The following is a 25,001-nucleotide window of genomic DNA, read 5'->3' on the forward strand; positions in this document are numbered from 1 at the left end:
CTCATTCGGTGCAGTTAACCATTTTGTTGAATAACTTTATTGCCCTTCACAACTTTTCTCTTGTCTTTCAAGGGCAGTGTTTCTGTTATCCTTCTGCCAAAAGTTAAATTATATCTAATTATTGAACATAGTTTCGTCATCTTTTTGCTGCGATTAAAATAATTTATGTATTTTAGATTTGAACTATTTTAAATGCTTCTGAATTTCTGACTCATTCAAAATGGTATGATGAAAATAGATAAATATATATAGAAATAGAGAGATATGGGAATTACAAGAAGTTGGAATTTTATTCAATGAAATGATCGATAAGTTATAGTTGAGTACATTCAAAAACAATTTTTACGCTTTACCTATACAGATGGTCAGCTAGCAATTGGGTAGTCGCAAGGCCCCTCTGGTCTAAAAAAAACTTTAAGATGTCTAGTTTTTAAAAGCTGTAGGAGTTGTAGCTGGACTCTGTGCAATCGAGATACGCGGTAAGATTTAAAATCTAACCGGAGGCCACTAACAAGAAGCTAAAATTGAATCATATCAACACTTCCTTCTCAAATGCAGCCTTTGCCAGATCGAGGTTAAAATACCTCGGATTTCGTACTTTCCGACATCCGGGTTAAATAGAAAAGAGTAGAAATTAATCACCTCAGCAGATGTGTGAAAGGTTCAATGTACTTTGTCAAGAAGATTAATATGTAAAAACAGGAGTTTTCTGTGGCTTCACAAAGGTCTATACGCTGCAGTCTAAGTGTGGTTTCACGCCATTTTGAAGGTGCTCATAAAAAATTGATCCGTATCCACACTCCTTGCTCGGTTGGGTGCAAGAAGTGTGATTATTGTATTTTATTATTATAAAAAAAATAAAAAAACACTTAATTTAGTAATTTAGAATTTTCCTTCACTATCATTAAATATAACAATAATAATTCAAACGAATGTCGTAATTTGACGAGCGTCTGGGCACAAATTGATGCTTATCACAAAATCCAAATCTCTCAATTAATCCACGCACATACAAATTTAAGTGGTTTCTAGTGCTCTATTATATTTATGAATTTAACAAGAAGCAACAACAAAGCGCAGATTCTCTTCTAAGAAGTGAACACATAACGGCGCATTTCTATAAAATCTTTCAACAAACCATAAGTGGTGGCTTAACCTGCACCAATGTCAGCGAAACAACAATGCCGGCAGCAAATGCACTTTGTGGCATGCACCGACGCCTCAACGCTTGCCAACAAGAGAGCTTTGATGATGAATAAGGCACACTGCAGCACTTCAACGTTGTGCTTATCTGAAATTAAAATTATTTGCATAAATTGCCGGACTTGCCGTGTCTTATCGGCGCACAATAATAAATACACAATAAAACAAAAACAAAGTGGCTAACCCCAAAGTGACGAGTAAGCGCCACTGAGCTTGAAGGAGCTGCTGCTGCAGCTGGTGTAACGGCAGAATGATGGACACACATAAATACACCGAGTGGCTGGCTTGAGTGGCACTTGTGCTTGCCACACAGTAAATTTTGTGCAGATAATTGTGCGCTGATGCACTTAACCGATGGCCCAAAGCTGCAAACTGCGGTCGATGGCGAGCGGGCGTGCGGACCAAGAGGCGGGGAGCGGGTCGCCAGCTTGTTTGGTTAATCTTAGGGCTGCAAGAAAGGAAATAGATGTGCAAACGTGAGCGACAAGTAGTGGAGGAAGTGCGTGGGGCATGCCACGAATCTCTGGCAATGCATCGATGTCACTGTGGCAATGTCGACACTGGGCGGCACTGACAATGACAGTGCCACTGACTGCGGCGACAAGCGTTGCAGTCGCAGAAACACAGACAAACACACACACTTACGCAGTGAGATAAGCATATGTGCTGGTATGCAAATGGAGTCTCCAGCTCGGTTGCAAGGGAATACGTTTTAATCATATGCGACATTTAGGGGCACCGGCCAGTCCGTCCTTCGGTGTGGCACAATTGAGCGACTAACCGCCTTAAATGCCAACCCATACACACACTGCAGCACACATTCACATATGGCATGCGTGTTGTAAGTGTGTGTATGGGTGTGTGTGTTGTATGCGTGTTATCCGCTTGTTAACATTGTGAGCACGCATGTGAACAAGTGTTGCGTCTGTGTGTGTGCGTTTCCGTGCATCTTATTATGCAACTCCTTGTACTTCTGCATTGGTGCGTGTGCGTGTGTGTGTGCGTTTGGAACCATGAAGCAAATTAAGCGTTTAATAAGTTGCCATCGGCTCACACGCACAAGCGACATTCAGATATAATTGGCACCCGAAGGCGAAAGTGTTGCTAACACAATTTGGGGACGATCGGGCAATCAGTTCGGCAGTCGCTCCCGAAATTTAGTACTGCAATTTAATGCAACCGAGTAGATGTGTCTTTAAATGCTTGTAATTTAATGTTTATATTGTCTAAATTAACTGTAAACACGACATAGATATATGTACGTAAAACAAATCTGCATACATACATATGTATGTTCTCATGGCTATATTTTGATTTGGGATTTCAGATTATGTAACACCTTTAAGTTTTGAAGAATTTTGATCAAATTTTTACTCAACCCTCCGACACCGAAAAACGAACTTTTGCCTAAAATTTTGAAAAACTAATTACCATCTGAGAGTGGAAGCTAATCATATTTGATAGCATTCCGCAAAAAACTTAAAAGGATTCACAAAATTAGACAGGGCACACCTAAGAATTTAGGTGTGACATTCGATAGCCTCCTTCACTACTCACATGGCGATTATTGCCAAAGTACAGAGTAGCTACTAAATGAGAAAAGACAAAGAAACGTTGTCGCCTGGATACAGTGAAACATAGACAAGGAAGCTATAGACATGTTAGAACACTGCACTCTAGACCACAACAGAAGGCCTTTTGATGTCTCCCATCGAACACCTGCACAGTGCGACCTGTATGCTCTCAGTGAGGGAGTATAATGAACTCCTCTCCAAGCAGTTTGTGCTGGAGTGCTTTCGCAGAAATCATCACTGCAGTCACCTACTTGTAGCGAAACCGCCTCCTAGATGCATCAAGAGGTCCTCCGACAACTACGTCGACGACATAAACAATACGCCGACCAGACTTCGGATGCAACAAACTTCAGTCATGCACTGACCGCCATTCACAGAGAAGCAATTAACACCTTCACTGATTCCCTCACAGTGTATGGCCTCCTCGAGTTGCCGTGAAAATTGAGAGTGACCCTTGCGCAGCTTCGTTCTGGATACTGTAGCAGGTTAAACTCCTACTTATCCAGAACCGGCACTGACAAATCAAACATATGTCCAATATTCAACGAGTTCCCGCATGACACTAACCACCTCATTGCTTGCCCTGTTAGTCTTATACATCTGACACCCTTCTTCCTATGTTCTGACCCCGTCGAAACAATACGTTTCCTAGGGCTACCGTTAGATGGCCTCGATTACAACTTATCTTATACTTACCATTCTAACGTGGATTAGGTAACCGTTACAACAACAACAGGGCTGTCTTCCTATATGACCTAAAAAGCCTTTGGCCCAAATTTGCTTCCAACGTCTAATCGATCCAGTAACCCATACTGATTCTTTTATCATCTTCAAAGTCCCTGGCTAAAACCTTAATTCCCGAATGTTGTCTGTTTGGCAATAACCAGATTTTTTTGTTTGTGAATTTAGAGGAAATGGAGAATATGGACTGATGGGATCATTGATGTTAATATTCAGAGGCATACGCAGATGGTTTTAGCGGTTAATGTGAAGGACCTCTGGTTCCAACAAGATGAAGCTACATGCCATACAGGCAAGGAAATAATCAATTTATTGAAGGCTATATTTGGTGATAATGCGGCTATATTTGGTGACCCGCGTCCTGGGTATGCGGAGTGGTCGCCACGATTGTGTGACTTAAAACCGCTAGACTATTTCTTATAGGATTATGTGAGCTTTGAATGAGAATATTCGGTGCGTTGTTGCTGACATATATACGGCTCAACTGCAAATGTTCGAAAATTGGGCCTCTCAGCTGGAATTTATTCGGCACAGTGGCGATAGCTTTTAAATAACAAATTTAAATTCTTAGCCATTGCATTAAATTATACGAGTTTTTCCTCTTGGAAGACCACAAAAAAAAAACACCCTTAATAAACCTATTTATAAGTCAACACATTGTTTCTAAATTTTAATAGATGTTATATTTTTCTAATTTAAAGTAAGCCGATGAAATACGAAAGGGTGTTTTACAGAAAGTGGGATAATAGAGGTTTGATTCTGCTCATTTTCAAGACTACCCAAGGATATAATGGAGTATCTACACAAAATGTTTAGTGAAACATCTAACATTTAGCAGAAAATACTTAATAATTGTTAGATAAATTACGATGATTAATTATGTGCTTAAGAATTATCTATTAAGGTTTTACTGTGCAATTCTTGTAGCATTTTGTAAATACTTAGAATAAACTTTGAAATTATTTCAAATTTAATAACAAATTAATAATATTTCACGTTATTACAAATTTTCGTAAACGAACACACCTAATATCTGTTAACTTCAAATTGGGTGACAGCTGATATAAGTCAGCGACATGTGGCATCTCTTATTCTTAATACCGTTTACGATATTAAACAGCTGTTTTTGACAGCCGGTGAATATTTTTTAAAAGTTTTTTCGTGCTAGTGATATTTGCATTTATAAATATCGAATTTAGTAATTTATATTTATTTTTCTATTAATAACATACAATAATGTCGAATATTGTGCAATATATCATTGTGCGTAGTGATCTGCGTTCCAGTTTGGGGTGGCCATTAGGTGCAGTGATAGCGCAATGCTGCCACGCGACAGGTAAATCCAAATTGTCTGCTGGATGAACTTTCTTTGGCACAAATTTTGATATAAGAACCTTCCAATTATGCCTACAAGCTTGCATCTTAAAACCTGTTAAATCTGACTGACTGTTCTTGTCGAATAATAGCTTATTGATTTTATATTTCAGCGGCCATAACGTATTTGTACGCTGATGATGAGGACACAATTTCTTATTTAAAGGATTTAGATAATATGCATAAAGTGGTATTGGAGGTGAGTGTTTGACATATTGCTTTCATATTTTATTTAATTATTATCCTTGTCCTCACTTAAGGCTAAAGATGAAGCGGCGTTAGTGAAGCTGGCGGAAAAACTAAAAACAAATGAAATTAAACATAAGCTATGGATAGAACAGCCAGAAAATATTCCAACGTGTATAGCAATAAAACCCTATGTCAAAGACAATGTGCACAAGTTTGTTAAAAATCTAAAATTGCTCAAAGAATAAAAAAGAAAAAAAAGTATAATTGGAGTGACAATCTTGTTGTAATTAATCGATACATTCGCTGATGGTATAGAATACTGCTCTAACGCAAATTTTTTGGAATTCTACATTTGAATAATTAAAGCTGTGATTGCTCTAGCGATTTATTCCAAATTAGTGAAAAGTTCTTGATAAGAAAGATACCCGGGTCTGTATCGGCTACATAAACCCGCTTGTCGTAGGAACGGTTTAAATTAATAAATTAGTGCCGGTTGAGTAAAGTCATCTGCATCCATGGTACTTTTAATTTATCAAAATTCTTAGAAATCGTCATGAAATTATGTATGTAGTGCCTTATAATAAACGAAAACACTAAACAAAGTTTTTTTTTCAAAAAAATATTTTTGACCCCTAAAATGACCTAACAATATAAATAGTTCAAAACATGAAAAGTATGCGGCCACTTGGGGTTTTGTTATATATATATATTTATTTAAACAGTAAATATTTCGTATATTAAAAATATTAATTACATTAAAAAAGTTTTGTTAAAACAATTTAAAACTACGAATGAACAATAAAAGTAAATATAAGATTGTTTCCCTAAATGCAAATCGCCTTTAATACAATATATTTACGTATATAAATATGAATCTATTGTAAGTGTATATAAGTAGCTGCTTTAACGTAAAAGTTTATAATCCATTCTCTATTCTCGATACACAAAATGATAATTATTGTATATGCCATTAAATTCTTCGTAATTTCTTAAATATTCGCTGAATTTGTAAACTCTTTTTGTCGTTTGTTATTGGTGGTAATTGTGTTAAATAAATGTGTGTATATATTAATAAATAATATATAGTACATGAATAAATAGCACCCGTTTTCGGAGTGATTTGGTTCATACAATCATTATTTAATACAACTATTTCTAATTGTGTTAATTCATTACGGCACTTTTTCCTCTAAACATAATGCACTGTTATTATATTAATATGCTTGCTTAAATTAAATTTAAAATAGTTTTAACTGCCAACGGTATAAATAAGAAACTAACATTTATATATATGTATGAGTGTAGTTGCTCGGTAGTAATTTTAGAGATTCGGCTCGACATCGTTTAATGCTGCACTTTTGTTAACATTTACAGAAAAGTTTCTATCTCATTCTTGGATATTCTGATCAGCTGTAAATAGCGGGTTTGTGCATTCTAATTTCGTGCAGGTCTCTGAATCGCATTTAATTCTTCCTTCAACCACTGCTGCCAATTTTCCTGGAAAATGTATTACACAAAACCAATTAGTTTTTGAACAGTTAGAAATTATGTGCGTCTAAATGAAAAATATAATTAAATTAAGAGCTGATGTATAAAGTATTAAAATAAAAATTTTAAAAGCAATACTAAATCGTAAAAAAGAAAACAACGTTAAAAAATCATAGGAAATCAAATAAAAGAAAAATTAAAAATAAAATTTCTCTCATTTTTCTAAATTGTATTTACGTTTTGGAAAGTTAGGAGTATCCGCAACCAAAAATAAATTTGTAAGCCGTTGTTAAAAATTTTTAAGCCAAAACCAAATAAAATACTGTTATGTGCATTAACTGCACACATGTTTTAAAAGCTTAGAGTTAAATTCACAATTACAAAACAAATAAGTGAATAAACTATAATTATGCAAAAATTAATACAAAAGCTTCGGGCAACTAGTAAAAATCATTACATTAAGTTAAAACTAAATAATTTGTTATGTTATCATTTTTAATAAGCAAGGAAAGCAAAATAATTTAATTTATGTATATTAATTTAGCAGCAAAGCTGTGCTAAGTGCCGGTTTTAGTTTTGGTTATTACAAAGTGCTTGTTTTCGTGATTTCTTGTCATCTCTTGGACCATAGCTTGCAGTTCTGGTTTTAATCATTATTGTGTAGATTTTCTGCATATTCATCGTATTCTTCTTCAGCCTCATTCTGCTCATCTTCCTCTTCTTCCGCCTCGTAGTCGCTGGTGTTGCTCTCAGGCGCCGTCACATCGGGCAGGTAATCTTTGTGCACAGGTGTGGAGATAACCGGCTCCTAGAGATGAGTTAGATTAGTGTGCGTGTGAGACCTTACTAGTTAAAAAGTGCAAAGAAAATTTAGCTAATTGCTGTTATGTTAGCTCTGTGTTATGGTTGGTCTGCGATATTACTAAACATGCAACGTTTGCGCTTGGCTAATGCTAAGAAACCCGTTAAAATTTTGAAAACCAACACCAACACAAGATAAACTACACTCTCTACGTTATTTTGAACTGAAATAAATATATTTTAAATATTATTGTCCACTTCATGCTAACCTTGGGTGGTCGCCAACCACAACCCGGCAGTGGCAGGCCATCAGAGCCCAGCGGACAGGGCGCGTCCAGTCCCGGTACACCCTGCTCGCCCTTGTCGCCGCGATCACCTTTACGTCCACGTTTGCCCGGTGGTCCGGCATCGCCGCGTGAACCCTTCTCGCCACGTGGTCCCTCCTGACCGGGTATGCCATCGGTGCCCTGTTTTTTTTTTATTAACGCCAGATATCCCAAAAACAGTTTGTGTTATGTTGTGAACAGAGTTACAAATACCAACACAGTTACACAATGAGACACGTTCATACACGTACGGGGGGTAGGGAGTCAATTGCAATTCAAACAACGGTTTAACGGTTTATAGTTGATTACACAAAAGTATGTGTACGGTTAAGTTTTTTTCCAATATAGGAGTTCGTTTTTGTTGTTGTTGTACAAAGTGCAAATGCAACAGTAGTAAGAAAAAATAAATAGATTGGGAAACATGTAGTGTGTGCTAAAACATTAAGTATACAAAATATAAGTGGCAAATAAAAGTGGTTTGTAGTAAATATATGCACGAAGCTGTCTTCTGCCCATTAACATGCAGTTTCAAGTGATAAATAAAATTAACAAAAAAAAAATAAAAAAATTACAAACATACACCATTTCGAATTGCTAATTTTGTAGTACTGTATTGTTCATTTCTTTTACTAACCGGTAAACCAGGATCGCCGCGTTCGCCTTTGTGTCCAGTTTCACCTTGAGCGCCCTGGAAGACAATTCTGTATTAATAAATGCATTGAGTGGCTTTTATGCGAACTTACCTTCATGCCATCTAAGCCGGGTGGACCCTGTTAAGGTTGAAGACAAAAAATAAATATTGTTTTTATTAGAAGGAAAATAATAGAAATTATAAAATTGTGTGGAAATAATTATAAAATGATAAAAAGTGTTTATTTACAAAGATATTGCTTTATATAATTATAACAATAATAAATATGTATTTATATAAGTACATATGTATTATTATTTGTTTATAAAAAAATGCCGTCGAGTGGTTTTGGATTTAAACTGTTTGGAAATAAAGAAAAAAGTATTATGAAGTGAGTTTTATAATTTTATATACATAATTAAATTTAGTTGTTTTATCGAGACCCGCTTTCTACAATGAAAGCCGAATAAAATTTGCGATCAATAAATCAATGTGCCACTTCTGAAGAAAATTAAGAGTGTATTGGATTTAAAAACAAAAATAAAGTCTTGTTAATCTAAGTTAATTCAAAGTTGCATTCAGTACTAAGACTTTTAAGTGTGTTTTCCATTAAAAACAAGAAGAAAACTACTACTACTAGAAACTACATTTCTTATAGTACAAAAGGGTATAAATGATCGATCAGTTTGTATGGCAGCTATATACTTTAGTGGTCCGATCTGAACAATATATTCAGAGATTGTAGCGTAGCCTTAAATATTACTTAGGACAAATTTTCGTGATAAAATCTTGTTAAATAAAAAAAGTTTTATATACAAGGCTAATATTTTGATGGCAGCTAAGCAAATAAAAAATTTTGTTTTTGTTGTGAAATATAAAACTTTTTAGTAATTAATTACTTAGTTTTCAGATTGTATACAATATAAACCACAAAATCAATGCTGTGTTTAAAAGTTCATTTATTTCCAAATTAAATCAAAAACCAGTCGTGTTTTTCTCAATTTTAGTAGACTAATTTGTATGTGTGTGTGTTATGAGTTAATACTTTTACCCGCTCCATGCAGTAGCAATAAAAACAGTTAGTTGATTATTTGTAAAAAACTCAGTATTTCCATTCTTTTTTATTATATTTGCAAATGCACAAAAAAAATATTGGAAAATGTTCACATTAAACATCATAAAACACTTTCACATTTCATAATATTTAGCATAATTTGCATTCATTTATATATTTGTATATATATATGTATATATGCACTTTTGTTTTGTTAGTAAATGTTTTTTAGTTATTATTTGCTCAAATGTGTTTATGTATTTGTATATCGAATGCTTTGTTTGCGCAAAATAATTGGAAATAAGAGGAGAAAGTGACAAAGTTGCTATGCAAAATGCAATCCAAACATACTCCAGTGGCGTTTTTAACTCGTTTTTGGCTTTTCAATTGAATTGTAAACATTTATGCGTTGCACAAGCACGGCATGGCGTTTTAATTATATCCTTTTGATATTGTTGTCTCTGTTAATTGTAGATATTTATGCATAAATCGACATTTAGAAATACAAATTACACTGCTACACACAAACATTATGGTAGTTTACCGTTTTAAATATATATGCATGTATAATTAATTATGTATAATTCCAGAAAATAAAGATACTTGTTAACAATATACAATATTTATAGGTTTTGTTTTTGCTTGCATGTTTGCCATACTTTTTACTGTTATTTATTTTTCATTCTTGTTTTTATTATTATTTTTTTTTTAATTTAGTATAATTATTATCTTTAAAGGTATTTTTTGTTGGTTTTTACTTCATTATTCTAGCCTAGAACTAACAAAGAACACAAGTTCATTTAGCAATTAAGTATATAGTATATGTAAGTATGTATATATAAAGGTATGTTAGCGTAAGTAGTTGTGAGAAGTTGATAAATTTTGAAGTAAAATGGTTTGAGCGTATTTGAAAGTAGTTTGTTTGTTGTGTTTAAGGGAAAGAGAGAGTGAAGAGAGAGTTCTTTGTTGAGTGAAATTTTTGGACGTTTTTACATAGGCAAAAAGGAGCGTGCATTCCTTCTCAACTAATTTAGTTATTTACATTATTATTATATTATTATATTTATATATGTATATGTATATTTGTATGTATGTATATTACATGTTTTAAGTGGAGAAAATTTATATTTTATAGGAGTTTTGGAGAACGAGCTATAGGAATTGACATCGACGGAGATACTTGTATTTATGCTTAAAACCTTGCCACATTTCATTTATTTTGCTTGTGTGGCAACATTACTAATTGAACTCAATTGACATTGAAACATACAAGGAAACTTCATATTTTTACGTTATACACAAGTAATTGTCTTCTTTGCCGTTACATTTCCTAATTACAAGCTCTGAAGCTTTTAATTTTTTTTTTTTTGTTGCTTTGCTTTGTTTGCGCTTAAACTCCCACACACACTCATTTGCTTAGCTAGATCACTTTTTGTTTCAATGTTTTTCTTTTTGTATTATTTGTTTTGTTTTTTCTTCTATTATTATTATTTTTATTTTTTGTTTTTTGTTTTATCTCACATATATATCTCTATATGTATGCATATTTGTTTTCGAGTATATTTTTTAAGCTTAATTTTCAAATTTGTTTTAAATATTTATACATATTATTGAGATGTCATTGAAACCCATAAGATGTCGAAGATACTGCTTTGTCTATACTAAAATCTCAAAAAATTATTGTAAAAAAAAATTTGAAAAATATTAAATATTGAGTAATAGCATAACTGGAAAATCGAAAAAATACAGAGCTGCAAAAACTATTTTTTTCCTTTTAATTTTTATTTTATTTAAGTATGCCCTGTAAATAAATAGCTATATAAACCAAAGGGACTGGCTAAAAAAGATAAAAATAAAATTGAACTATATTTACATTGATTTAATTTTTTTGTTTAACCCCGAAAATAACAGAAAAAAACTGATCTCAAGTTTTATATTAAAAAAATAACGTTTTTTAATTTAATTTTTTTGAGCTTGCGTGTTCTATAATAACTTTCTTCGATTCGCCATTTCTCTGCTCACTTCTGCGCTTCTGTCAAAAAAATTACACGTAAAGCAATAACAAAGTTATCGGGTTGAATTTGTAAAAGAGAGTATGCGGATATCTTATAATGGCCGTTTTCTCAAAGTCGGGTTAACAGCCAGTTAATTTCTAGTTAAGAAACAGGTGCTTTACCAAAAGAAGAAGTCTTGACTGAATACCTCATAAACATTATAAGGAGTTATTTTAAAAACAGCGGGCTGATTTTTCACACGGACGATAACACCAAGAGCTACTCCATCTCGAGTGGAGTACCCCAAGGCTCAGTGTTAGACCCACCATAATGGAATCTCATGTATGACTGGGTTCTAAGAAGACAGCAACTAACATACGTGAAGCTAATATTGTACGCGGTCGATCTCATGGTGGTAGCAGTGCCCAAACAATTACTCCATCTAAGGAATAAATGCAATGAGTGCTTAAATGATCTACGCCAATAGTGTTCTTCTGTGAGTCGGAGCACAAAACAGCAGTTTTGCTCATAAGCACCAGGAAGGTAGTAAAACGAATAGGTCCCACTATAGGGGAGCGCGAGATTACTTCACAGCCACACCTGAAGTAACTGGGAGTAATATTGGATTCTAAATTAAAATTTAAGGAACTCATGGCGTATTCTTCCGGTAAAGTAAACAAAATGTGTAATGCTCTATAGAGAATAATGACCAATAGAGGCTGTGTGTGTTCCAGCCGGCGATTCCTAATAGCGAAAGCAATGAGTTCAGGAGCGGTGGTATTGAGTTGGGAGTAGGTTGGGTTTAGCGTATTAAAGTTCCGCACTGCGGCTTTCGAAGCTTCCCCCTACTATAAACACACAAAAAAAAAAAAAAGAAAATACACTACTGCGCATGCGTTAGAAGACTTGTTAGCGCAGGGTTGCACCAAAAGTACTGCCCGTTTGTTTGAACATCTGATCTAGTTCGGCGCCTTGCTAATCGAAGAAAGTGTTTTTTCGCTGTGATCTCAGTAATATGCCTCAAAATTATTTAGACAGCATTATAAGGCTCTACAACTCAATAGTACATAAAACACATTGTCGCAAAGAAAAAATAATTAGAATGTGCTCAATCATTAAATCTCCTCGCAAGCGTCTATTAATCAGCCTAACTAATCCGTTATTTTAAATCATACACCCCTCCTACAACTACAACCACTCTACACTATAAAAATACATACTTTCACGAGCACTGCGCTGCAAAAAGCCGTCTCGCCGTTATGTTATGCCATCGAATTTCGTAACTACTAAAATGGAAGATGCTGTCATTTGTCATTTGTCAATCGTAAAAGTATGATCAAACGCCAAAGTCATTTGCATGCGTTTAAGGTTCTTACGCAAACACCTCCGCTTTGTACGCACATGTATGTATGTATATGCCTATGTGTGTGTATATTATTGTACAATCATCAATTATGTCGAACGGTAAGTCGGCACTAATGCTCGGACTACAGTTGCTGCTGTCTCAAAGTAAATATTTTCCGAATTCAATATTCGTTTATTCGTTCGCCATTAGTAAAAGTATCATTTGTATTTGCTTTTGTTGTTGTCCCGTATGCAGCTTCAAGCAATATTGTATAATTGTGTGTGTGTGTGTGTAAATATCGCTTGTCCACATTCAATTGTTTTTTTGTACACAATAAATAGTTCTTTTTTCAATTTAAATAAACTTTTTAACAGCTTGTTATCTTATGCCTCGCTCTTTATCATTTATCCTTCGGTTATACAATATTTTTGTATAAGTTTAATAAAATTAATATTTGCTTAACTATACTGTGTAAAAATGTCTGTGTGTGATGTGATGTGTTTGTATGTGTTGTTGCTTTTTCTACAGCTCAACTGCTTGGTTACTTATACGCCTCGGTGTGTCGGCTTCATACACAATATTGTATATGTACATATGCATGTACTTTATACAGTTTCTTTGTAATTAGATTTCTTTTCTCTGCACTGTGTATGCGTGTGTGTGTGTGAATGTATGTTTGTATGTAGACAAAGCCCATGGACGGTACACAAAACACTTATAAATATTTATGCCACATATGCGAATATTTGGCTACACGCCCTAATAACTCTGGCATATGTCAATCAATATCTTACTTATGTATGTATTTACATTTATATAGATATTTATATGTATGTATATGTGTGCGGCTGCACTTCTATTCAAGGTAATCAATAAATTGGGTGAAATGTCAAGTAAAGTCGCAAATGCTATTTTATTAAACAGTGTAACGTGTGGCAAAATCACGCTTCAAGTTGTAAGCGGTTTTACATATACAAGTATATATATGTATGAATGGATGTATGTACATAACGACTTAGCAGGTAGGCTGTTCTTTGCTTGAAAGCAGTGGAACTTAGCTTATTTTTGTTTGCAATCTTTAATATTTTTTTTGTTGTAAGTATGTTTTTGTTATTGTTTGTAGTGTGTTAAGTGGGTATATGATATAGTTCCGTTAGTTATTTAAATGCATAAATGATATGATTTCTGTTTTTATTCAGAGGTTTAGAAAATATATTTTGAACTATTGCGTTGTTGGTTGAAAATTCGTCGTAAGTGTGGTGTAGCTTGTGTATATATAGTCATATATATGTATATAGTCTATGTGTTAGTAAGTAACACAGCTTTTCTTCTGGTTCCAAGAATGCTAAACTTAATAACGGAATGGAGAGAAACGATGCTCAAGAAAATTAAATAAAAACTTTTCGAAAATAAAAAAAAGAAATGGTAGTCTATATTTAGTTCTTCTAAATGTGCAAAGGTTTTTAGTTTTACCAGAACTTGCAGGGAAATATTACTGGCTAATATTGCATGGCTCAACTATTTTTCATACAATTTCTGACATATGGTAATAGTCAAAAAAAGTAATTTCTCTCCAATAACAACTTTCGTGAGCTCGTTTTTTCGTTTTCGACACCATCTAGAAATTTTAAATTGAGTAAAAGTGTCCTAAGTTAAAAATTAAGACAAATTTTCCTTACGGTTAAAAGGTCTCACAAGCTTTACCTTCGCTCTTCAATATCAATAACTGTTCAAAATTTCGAATCTGTCAATTTTTAAATACAAATTAGTAACATCTAGTCATTTTTAAATCGATACACTTTTTGCTGTTTTCGAAGCTTCTATTTCGATCTCTAATGACTTGGAATTTATTTTCAAATCGAAGACTGTAAAAACAGAAAAAACGTTAACTTCGGTTGCATTGAAGCTGTAATATCCTTCACAGATAAGGAAGTTTTTATACAAGAACTTGATTTCGACCATTTCACTTGTGTGGCAGCTATCTGATATAGTACTCAGATCTAGAATTTTTTAAGATATTTTGTCTTAGACAATAATCTATAGTAGATTCTGTAAATATAGCTCGTCAAATACAAAAGTGTTCACACCATCACTTGTATCCGATTGCTCAGTTTGTATGGCAGCTACATGCTTCAGTGATCCGATCAGAACAATTTATTTGGAGAATGCACCGTTGCTCTGAGAAATAACACATGCCGAATTTCGTGGAGATATCTTGTGATATGAAAAAGTTTTCCATACAAGGATTTGATTCAAACCTTGGGTTCGCATGGCAGCTATATGCTTTAGTAATTCGATAACAGCGATTTCAACGAATGAGTACCTTTTTGTAGAAAAATTATATGTGTGAAGCTTCAGCTTGATATCTCAAAAACTGGGGGGCATATCTGTATGTATATATTCAGGGCATTGCTAAATCGACTCAGCTCAGCGTCACACTGGTCATTCGGATATATATTTTATAGAGTCTTGGTCGTTTCCTTTTGGAAAACATCGTGGCTTACCCTGTTCATGGAATAAATAGATGCACGTAAGTCAATAAAAAAGTTTTGACACAATTGGAGACGTAATTTTCCCGTATTAATTTTGATTTTGAAGTTATGGTCCTTTTCTATTCACAACTTCTACCAAAAAAGTTCCATGTGAATGCAACAACACAGTTCCCAATTGAGCTCTATATTAGAGATATCAGTAATATGGTATAAACACTTGCTGTGCTATTTCTATTTGCTTATACCAGTCTATTGAAATTTATACCAGTTGACCAGTTATTGATCGATTCGCTACTGTAAACAATTGCCAGTGTATGAAGTATAATTCGGCTTTCACGATATATATATTCTGAATTGAGACCTCGCTTAAGCCAATTTACAATATGTTGATTCAACTGTGAAGATTTCTATAGTAAAAAGAAGGAAAATCAGTTTGATATGCAAAATATTGAGTCTATGCAAGGATGCGAGAACCGTCACGTAGATTTACACCTTTGTGCTTAAAAACCATTAGAAGCACCGAAATCAGTCCAAGTTTATCATTCTACATATTCTTAAATATTGTCGACATTTAGAAACAAAAATTTGGAAAAATTCACAAGATTTATGTTTAGTTATACAAATGATTGCGGAAAGCTTCCTTTAGAGATATGAAGCAGAAGATTATTCGCCAACTAAAATGTTTCATAAAATTTCCCGCACCAATTCTGGCCAAGCATATTTACGGTTTATATCAGAGTACAAAGAATACTTAGCAACATTGAAACTTAAGCTGCATAAAAATGTGAAATTAAATTCTTTGGGAATACTTTCGGCTGATGCTATTTAGACATATTTACACTTTTCAGAAATGCTCTTAACAAATATTTATATACTTGGACTTAAATACTTAAGCTAGCATTTGTTTTTAGAAATACACAAGTATATGTGTGTCGTGTATGTGTGTCTCGATGCAAGTTGAAAGCTTCTTGTTTGCCGAGTTGGAGTTCGGCGAGTTCAACTGTGAGTTATTAGCAATTGTTTGGTTTTTGCTGTTTTTGTGTGTATAAGTCTAAGGTCAAATAGCGGTAAGCACAAACATGACTTTTGATATCGGAGTGTTAATATGTTTGTGTTTTTGTTTTGAGTTGCCTATGCTTACTATTTTCGATTTGTTGAAATTGTCTTTCGAAATTTGTTTGCTAAAATTTTTCGATTTTGCTGGCATTTTTGATTTTTCACTGCGTTTAGGTCACAAATTGTGTTTGCATAACCGTAGTTTTGTTGCTCAAAATAATTACGGTATTTAGTGTGGCATGTGGCGCTCTTCGCCACACACATATCTATTGTTTGTGTGTTTTTAAACTCTTTAGTATTTGTATGTGTATGTATGTACGTGTTAGTGTAGCAAAAAATATTTTTTTGTTTGTGGCCTGTTGTGCGTTGTGTATTTGTTATTGTATTTGCTGTGCGCTTTCGTGTTCATTGCTGTTTTTGTATATATATGTGTGTATGTGTTGCATTAACAATTTGTTTGCATTGCTTTCAATTTATTTATGCTTTTTTGGCGTTTCATTAACTTCGTTTCAGTTAGCGTTTTTTGTTTTTGTTTTTGGTTTTTTTTTTGCTTTTAGTATTCATTTATAGTTAAGTTTGTGTGTGTGTTTGCCTGTTTAGAATTAGTAGCCCCACACCTGTTAGAAGTAAAAAGAGAAAAGAAGAAGCACACAAATTATGTTTTACCATTTTGTTAGACACAGTTCAAATTTGCGGCGTTCGAACATTAGTGAAATTATTAAGTAGCAAACTAACATGAAATTAAAAATTTAGAAACACATTAAGTTTAGTACTCGTTAAAGCCGATTAAGTTGGGAAACATAAATGTTTTGTTATTTCAATTTTGTGCGCAATTTCTGCCAAAAATAAATAAAATGGAAATAAAATGAAAATAATTGCTGCAAACACTTACCGGTAAGCCGGCTTTGCCGGAGGGACCGACTGGACCGGAATCGCCACGCATACCCATTGGACCCTGCAGGAAATGCAGATGTTCGTTTATATAAATAAATTGAGAAATAATTTTAGAGGCGTTCAGATACCAGTTTTATACTCTTAACATTTTTCATAAATAACGGTTTCTTTGAATATTTCAAAAAGTATGTATTAGAAGTGTGCTTAAAAACTCAAGTAAGGAACCAATAGATCAACATCTAAGCCATTGGTTAGCCGATAAAAATGACTATTTATACATACATAGTTTACTGGTTTCAAAGAATCGAAATGTTTCCCCAAATTTGTCTTATTGAACTCTACAATACCTCTAGAATATTATCCTAAATATTCAAGTTGATCTGAGTAACAGTTTCGGAGATACAACCTTGAGAACTTGTGTGCTCGATGCTAGCTAGGCTAAGTGCGCCGTCTTTAAAGGCGTTTTTCTTGAAACTGTTTTTTTGGAGTCGGTTGGCAAGATTTCGCGAGAACTACTCAACCGATCTTCATACAATTTTACACATGTCTTTGAGATGCAATTCCTAAAGACTTGGACGAAGGATTTTTTTCGATTACAACTATTTGAAATAAAATTTCGCGAAATTTTCATTGAAATAATAATTTTTTTTTGTGAAAATGTCTGCTAAACATCCAATTTTCAGGTTTTTTCCTTCGTCGAAATTCTAAGTTAAGGTTTTAGCTTTTTTTACTTTAGATGATCCTGTAGTGAGTTACCTCGCCAACGCAGGCGCATCTCTTTTCCGAGGGGTTACCGAAAATGGCGTCACAATGGCCGAGTTTAAAATATTTTTTTTTTTTTTCAATTTCAGAATTTCTTTGTTAATATTTGTAGTGTATTTGAGTATCAATAAAAATTCTATTATAATAAAATATTTAAATTTTTATATGAGAAAAATATTGTTGAAAAAGCTGTTTTTTGCCTGAGGAAACTCATGTAACCCCTTGAGAAAACGAATAACTGTTCAATGGATCAAAATCTAAGTCATTGGTTAGCCGTAAAAATCAAAATAAACTAAATGGAAGGAAATTGCATGGATTTGGCAATGTAAAGGACAATAATAAAATAAACTGAGTTCAAAAGAGTGACACCCTGTATACTAAAATCATTATTTTTCTTAAATGTACATTAATCCTGCATTCACACAGGCGAAATGCCTTATAAAATTCATTTTATTACTTTTTTTTTAAATTCTGCTTACCGGTAAGCCCATTGGTCCTTGGTCGCCTTTTTGTCCTTTCTCACCCTGAAAGTTGCGTCAAGAATATATCAAGTTATTAGAAATTTTTACTACAATATTTTGTAAGAAACTTGCTCAACTCACCGAATCTCCCTTGCGCCCATCCATGCCACGTTCTCCATGCTTACCTGGCTGGCCGGGTGGACCCATAGGACCGGGCGGTCCAGGTGGACCATAAAGCTAATTCACAAATAGAGAAAAAAAAAAAATAAACACGAATTATTAATTTCGAAATCATTTCGTAAGCAATTTTTATTAAACTTACATATTCAATGGTTGGCATATGTGGCTGATCCGACATTCCCTCATCTTGTCGCCGGCGCATTTTTCTATACTTCTAGTTGAAATGTGTGATCAGTATGCATATCGAGTAACAATGGAAAGCAGCATTATAGTATACTCACTGAATCACCGCGATCGCCCTTATCACCCTTCACACCCGGATAGCCGGGTGGACCGGGCAGTCCTGGTGGACCCATCAGACCGGGCGGTCCAATATCGCCACGATCACCTTTCTCACCGGGTGGTCCCTGATAGCCGGGCAGGCCAGGCGGTCCCTCAATGCCCGGCTCACCAGGCAGACCGTCCAGACCACGTGGTCCCAGCGAACCAGGTTCACCGGGTTCGCCCGCATCACCTTTAGAGCCATCGCGGCCATCGCGTCCGTCCTTACCGGGCATGCCCGGCGGACCGGGTGGCCCACGCAACAGTTGCACTGGTGGGTCGTCGTAGTCCTCGTCTTTAGCGCCGCCGGGTCCGAAGATCTATTGTGAAACGTGGCGTTCAGTTTGATTCGTTGTTGTTGTGGGTTGAGTTGTGTGTGCATTCCATTTCGATTTACAGTTGGTAGCGGTGCAGCAGCAGCAGCAGCAAGGGGAAGAGTAAAAATAATAATTTTGTGAAGTGGCAACTCAGTTGGTTGGCTTTTGAAAGAGCGGTAAAGCGTGTTAAAGTGCAGCGTAAGCGCGCGTGCGCGTTCATGTGCACCTTAGTTTATATAAGTACGTGTGTGTGGAGTTGTGTGTGCGCTAATATTAGACTGTGGTAAGCCGGTGGGGCTTAGTGCTCTTTTACTTTTAACATTTTACCGTTATGTGAGTCTACTTGCCATTTTAGATTTGTAATTTTTGTTTTAATAACTTTTCCTTGTTTCAATTTCGCAAAGAGCATATTAACACTACACTACAATAAAAATAATAACAACAACATACTACAACTAATACTAAAACACTTCAACAACAAAATGTGAAACTTAAAAGAGGCGAGCTTAGATTCCTCTGCATGTGTTGCAGCCAGCTTTAAGCATTTAAGCTCTTGATGGCTGTATGTGTGTGTGTGTGTGACTATAATGCCACTATCGCAAGTGTGCGAAGTTATGTGCAAGCGCACTTGGGTTTTGTTCCTAATTGTTTGAGGGCTTCATTCTTTTGTTTTTTTCTGAATTTTTGCATGCTTGGAAGAATACTTCTTAAAATGTGGCAACCACATAAAAATCAAGGAATAAATATTTGCACTTTGGGGCGAAATTATGCTCACAAAGTAACTGTGAAAGAGCGAAGCAGGTGCAGGAAACCTCAAAAATTGTCCTTGGCACCCTGTATGGCATTATAATGCATTCCGTAACGTATACGCCATGTCATCCCCAACGCATTTCTCGTATTTTAATTGCAATTTTCCTTCTTGAGCTGCCACACTCTGTTGCACAATCGCTTGAAAATCGGCATGGAATGGATTTTAATATATTAAAATGTTCCCGTTATGTAAGTATTTATGTAAATACATATAGGATATGTGCAGCGCATTTATTCATGAGATAAGTTCACACTTTTTGGGGCAGACAACCGCACGTGACAAGAAATAAATTATTATTTTTTTTTAAAGAGCCACCATTTCAGGCAAGCATGTATGTGTGTGTGTGCATATGTATGCGCGTAGTGGCAAATTAGTTGCACTTACTGTTACTTTGTTGGCTTGTTGCCGCCCAAGTGTGCTCGAGCCATCAGCAGCTGATGTGGTAGGGACAGCAACAGTCTGACTTTGTTGCGGATGCAAGTGCAAAAGACCGTTATACAACACACATGCGCTATATATATGTGTGTCTATGTGTAAGTGTGTCGTTTGGTGCACTGTGTGTGGCGCTGATGTGCCTGCTTGGCTTTTTGTGTCAACTTGTGGCGGAGTACTTGTGAAATTGCTTAGTGCAGTTCAAGGCGCAAAAACCGAATACAATACACAACTACCATCAAATGCGGGCATTGCCGCAAAAACAGAAATTTAACGCTCGACTAAGGAAATACACATACTACACACATATACATATAAAGCAGCAATATTACAACTACCAACAGCGAATGTCAAATAAGTGCAAAAGCAAACCCTTTTAACATAAAACCACATACCGTTATCTCTAATATCCCCATTCATACATAAATATATTCTGCCACGTGGATATTAATAAGAATTCACACACACATTTAAGTACTCATACACATACTTATTGAAACATAGAGTGGAGAAAATGCAAAAATAACGGTATTTCGCCAATAATAAAGAATAACAAATATAATGAGAAATAAAAGCTTTTCACAGTAGTTGTAATGAGGGAAACGGCTTTCATGTAAATATGTAAACAAGTGGAAAGGGAAGCAAGAAATGAACACCACACTCAACTTTGCTCTAAATCCATAGATTTTTGGAGACCCAAATTTTAGCTGGTAATGATTCCAAAATAATTTTAAGTAAGAGGTATTTGATGTTGGCCTATTTCCTGGATATTTATTTTAATATCCAAATTGTGGTTTTATCACATCATCAGATGTTGAGCCTCCTCACCATGTATCAAGATGGGAATGATGGGGGACGTGTAGAGTTTGACTTTTGTTCGTCAGTCCAAAGTAGCACTTGTTGGCACGAGTGATTCAACGTTGGTTTTCAAGGCTGATATTGTTGTTGCTGTTAATACTGGTTCCAAGAAAGACGAAATTATTGAAGCCTTCGAAGTTATGATTGTCAACAGTGACGCACCCACTCTTGACCTAACTGTCACACAGAGTGCTCTTGCATTCAGGTTAAGAAGGGGCTTGAGCAATGACACACGCTGCGTAATGAATGGATTTCCGATGATAATGTGGAGAGGGAGGGATATCAAGGAAGCAGGAGGTTTTTAGATAATAAGTGTTGGTGGCAAGAACGTTCGGACTTATGAGTACATTCAAGACGATGGGTTTGTTGAGGATAACCAGACTTCAGATTTTGCATCAGAGGCACCTATCTGTTAGGTCGAGTTGTGATGTGTGAATGGGGTCCAACCCCTGGCCACCAGTTCAAAACTGTATGAAAGCTCAACTGGTAATAGTTTCGGCTACGAAGTCTGACCGGAGACTTAATTCTGGCACCAAAGGGAGCATTAGCCCTTGGGGAGTATCGTGGTGGTTGTGGTTAAAACCCAAATGTGGAAAGAACTGACACATTGTCAGTTTAATGTGGAGTTGCATTGCAACCGGTTTCCATTTTCAGTATTTTTATTTAGACACTTTTTCAAATTAAACTTTTGCAGTTGAATGTACACGTTGCTTTCGCGTCGTATGGGAGGAACCACCGTGCGGGTGCCGGATTCAAAGTACGGAAGAGGTTTTACATGAGCCTCGAACCCCACCAAGGTGATTGGTCTATTCCACACTGCTAATGGGTGCTGAAAATACCAGAACGCTGATCTACGCGTTCATTTTTGATCCGCTGTGCTTTTGAGCGTCATGGGGTAAGGCAGTCGTCAGCAGGCACCCACGTTAAATACACCGGACGTTGTCAACAGTGACATGTGAGCCAAGTTGCACGTGCGATGACTGTTTGCTTGATGACTGGAGATATTTCTTGTCCTCGTTCACAACCATTGAACCATTTGCTTCGCTTCCTGATCCATTCTGAAGAAAGCAGAATTAATCAATATCATCGGCATACGCCAGCAGCTGCACACTCTTATAAGAAGTTTGTAACTTATCTAGTTAGCGCCGAATCTCGTATTATTTTCTCCAGCAATAGATTGAAGAAGTCACACGTTGTCCTTATCTGAAACCTTGTTTGGTATTGGACGGCTCGGAGAGGTCCTTCCCGATCCTGACGGAGCGTGATGTTGCTCAACGTCAGTTTATGCAGCCTTATTAGTTTTGCGGGGATACCAGATTCAGACATCGTGGCATAAAGGCAGTTCCACTTCGTGCTGTCGAAGGCAGCTCTATTAAACTCAAAACAACACCGCACAAAGTGCATTGTATACTATATTCGCTTGATTTATGCTAGTTGTTAGTTCGATTCACCAATTCTCTTAATTTCTATAATGTATGAAGGTACCCGATTCAGCTAACTGTACAAAATTTCCATTATTGAAATGTAAAAAAATGTGAGGAGAAACAAGTAGTGTATAAATTGGTAAAGGGGAACGATGTTTAGTGGACTCGTACTGAACTAATTTTCTACTAGTATATTTTCCTACAGGGTGTGCATACAGAAGCATGAAATGCGCGTATCCACTTATGTTCAGTTATGTACATATATAAACATAATTATGTACTATATACGCGTCGACTAAAATACATTCGCAATTGTCGGATTGAAACAGCAAACACGCAGAATTGCTCCGTGGAGTCAACGGAAACCGCAAGGACAAAAGCAATTTCCACACAAATACGCTAAGTTGCATTCCTAGATGTTGCACGTTATGGAGCATGAGTGCCACATGACACTTGAGTATGCATAAGGAAGCTTGCTACATAGCTGTTTATGCGTAGATGCTTGGCTGGTGGCAAGTGGCAAGTCGTAAACGGCGGCTAATGCATTAGCGGCTGTATTGGCAAAACGAGGATTCAAAGGCGAAACTTTTGAAGAGCAAAAGTGAAGGAAATTGCATGAAATTTAACTTGATTTGTTTGTTAAAAAGAAAGGTGAATACTAGAAAAGCTTAAGATGATCGAAACTTACACAAGCTTTTATGATTGATCGATTTGTGGATTTTTTGGTACCGTAATTAATATCGTTCGCAACGAATGGGTGAGCAAGCCATTTAAACTTGCGAAATTCCGCTGACTCTGATCAAGCATTTTTCCTCTTAAGGCAAGCATTCAATATTGACCCCAATGGACCGTTATTGATCAAGCTAAAAAAACGATATATTGTAGTTGTGAAGATTGCAACCACGCGCTCACCGCGGAATCTAATCTAATAAGTAGTCAACATGCCACTCGCAAATGCATACTTGGCGGTCACCAACGCACACACACACACACTCGACATATTCGCACAAGCGAGCCGATCGTGTGGTGGAATGTGCAGCGGCTAACGCACTCACCGCATGGTGGCGCTTGGGAATAGCGAAGTGTGTGGGCGTGGTTGTATGCATTGTGGGTTGTTGTTGTTGGTACTTTGGCTTGCGGTTGCGACAGTAATTTACTGCACTCCACTCCCGAAACGCGTGCCACAACATTCTGCGGCGATGCGTTGCATGCCATCACAAGCAACATGCGCGCGGCAAGAAAACGCTGCAAATTGACACATGTATGTACGTAGGCATGTATGTATGTATGTGTGGGCGTGTGTGAAAGCGCATTGGTGGAAACATTACCAGAAACACGAGCACACATATGCTTGCGCAAACACACATACATATGCAAGCTCTCCTTATTTCAATGGCGAAGTGGCAGGCTCTTGTTGTTGTTGTTGCTGCTCGGTTTCTTGTTTCTTTAGCTGATGCAGCCGCTAACGCTGTCGCATTGGCATTGTTCTGGCGCTGCCATTGTGTACTCCATTTAGAGCTGTTGTTGTTGTTGTTGCCACTGTTTCGGTTTACGGTGAATTGTTGCTAATGCGGCAACGTTTTGCGGCATTCTGTATTTAATCTTTTCATTTTCATTTCCATTCTCATTCTCCTCTCCATTTTTTGCAAGCAGCTTTTTCGCACTTCCGTATCCTGGCGTATCCTGCCTCGCCACACACACATAAACACTTATTATTTATATTACCGTTACCATTTGTTCGTCTGCAGCTACAAAGTTTTCTATTTGTTTGCTGAAATTAGTAACAATTTGTGTTGAATTTTGCAGCAACAATGAAATTACGTGTTTTGTTTCGCTCCACAATGGGCAAAAAGGAAAAAGGAAAAAGCAAATAAACACAGCAACAAAAAACAATAACAAAAAGCAATAATAACGACCGAACGTTCAGCTTTAGCTCCCCGCTCCTCTCTCTGTTCAACTGCAGTGCATACTTTGTATGAGAGTTATGTTATGCTTGTACCTCTGCATGTGTGTGTGTGTGTGGCTGCATAAAGTGCTTATTTCCGGGTACCCACATCCAACGCACGTGCCACAGCCGCACAATGGCAGCTCACAAACGAGTGTTCGCAAAAGATGTTAAAAAAATTAGCACAACTTTTGTGTTTCTAGTTTTTTTTAAGGAAAATTTACATAAATATTCGTGTTTTATAATTACTTGCGCATAAGTACTTTGATTTTTTTTTTGGAGATTATATTTAATTGTAATATTTTTAGTCGAAAACATCCAATGAAAA

At 35.9% G+C, this 25,001-nt stretch overlaps 2 protein-coding genes across 17 annotated transcripts in view; one reads left to right on the forward strand and one right to left on the reverse strand.

Annotated features, from left to right (window-relative positions):
* Nucleotides 1-4,632: 4,632 nt before the first annotated feature.
* LOC125776569 (putative peptidyl-tRNA hydrolase PTRHD1) overlaps nucleotides 4,633-25,001 on the forward strand; it is a 169,047-nt gene continuing 148,678 nt past the window's right edge. Inside the window, exons 1-3 of one of the 2 annotated variants that reach the window (XM_049449496.1) lie at nucleotides 4,633-4,854; nucleotides 5,006-5,091; nucleotides 5,153-5,337. In XM_049449496.1, coding sequence (XP_049305453.1) covers nucleotides 4,755-4,854; nucleotides 5,006-5,091; nucleotides 5,153-5,326 — 360 coding nt within the window. In that variant the 5' untranslated portion in view covers nucleotides 4,633-4,754 and the 3' untranslated portion in view covers nucleotides 5,327-5,337. Of the gene's footprint in view, nucleotides 4,855-5,005; nucleotides 5,092-5,152; nucleotides 6,671-25,001 lie in introns of those variants that run through there. The other variant, XM_049449495.1, reaches the window with a different exon arrangement.
* The window catches only part of LOC105225810 (collagen alpha chain CG42342), a 208,451-nt gene continuing 189,754 nt past the window's right edge, over nucleotides 6,305-25,001 (reverse strand). For 5 of the 15 annotated variants that reach the window (XM_049449477.1, XM_049449480.1, XM_049449488.1 and 2 more), the window contains 10 exons: nucleotides 18,847-19,206; nucleotides 18,708-18,779; nucleotides 18,527-18,622; nucleotides 18,404-18,448; nucleotides 17,161-17,223; nucleotides 8,440-8,466; nucleotides 8,331-8,384; nucleotides 7,640-7,837; nucleotides 7,157-7,377; nucleotides 6,439-6,578 (listed from right to left, as the gene is read on the reverse strand). In XM_049449477.1, coding sequence (XP_049305434.1) covers nucleotides 7,216-7,377; nucleotides 7,640-7,837; nucleotides 8,331-8,384; nucleotides 8,440-8,466; nucleotides 17,161-17,223; nucleotides 18,404-18,448; nucleotides 18,527-18,622; nucleotides 18,708-18,779; nucleotides 18,847-19,206 — 1,077 coding nt within the window. In that variant the 3' untranslated portion in view covers nucleotides 6,439-6,578; nucleotides 7,157-7,215. Of the gene's footprint in view, nucleotides 6,579-6,806; nucleotides 7,378-7,639; nucleotides 7,838-8,330; nucleotides 8,385-8,439; nucleotides 8,467-15,742; nucleotides 16,886-17,160; nucleotides 17,224-18,403; nucleotides 18,449-18,526; nucleotides 18,623-18,707; nucleotides 18,780-18,846; nucleotides 19,207-25,001 lie in introns of those variants that run through there. The other 10 variants (XM_049449481.1, XM_049449483.1, XM_049449486.1 and 7 more) reach the window with 7 other exon arrangements.

Source organism: Bactrocera dorsalis, chromosome 2 (assembly GCF_023373825.1).
Source record: "Bactrocera dorsalis isolate Fly_Bdor chromosome 2, ASM2337382v1, whole genome shotgun sequence".
NCBI lineage: Eukaryota > Metazoa > Arthropoda > Insecta > Diptera > Tephritidae > Bactrocera > Bactrocera dorsalis.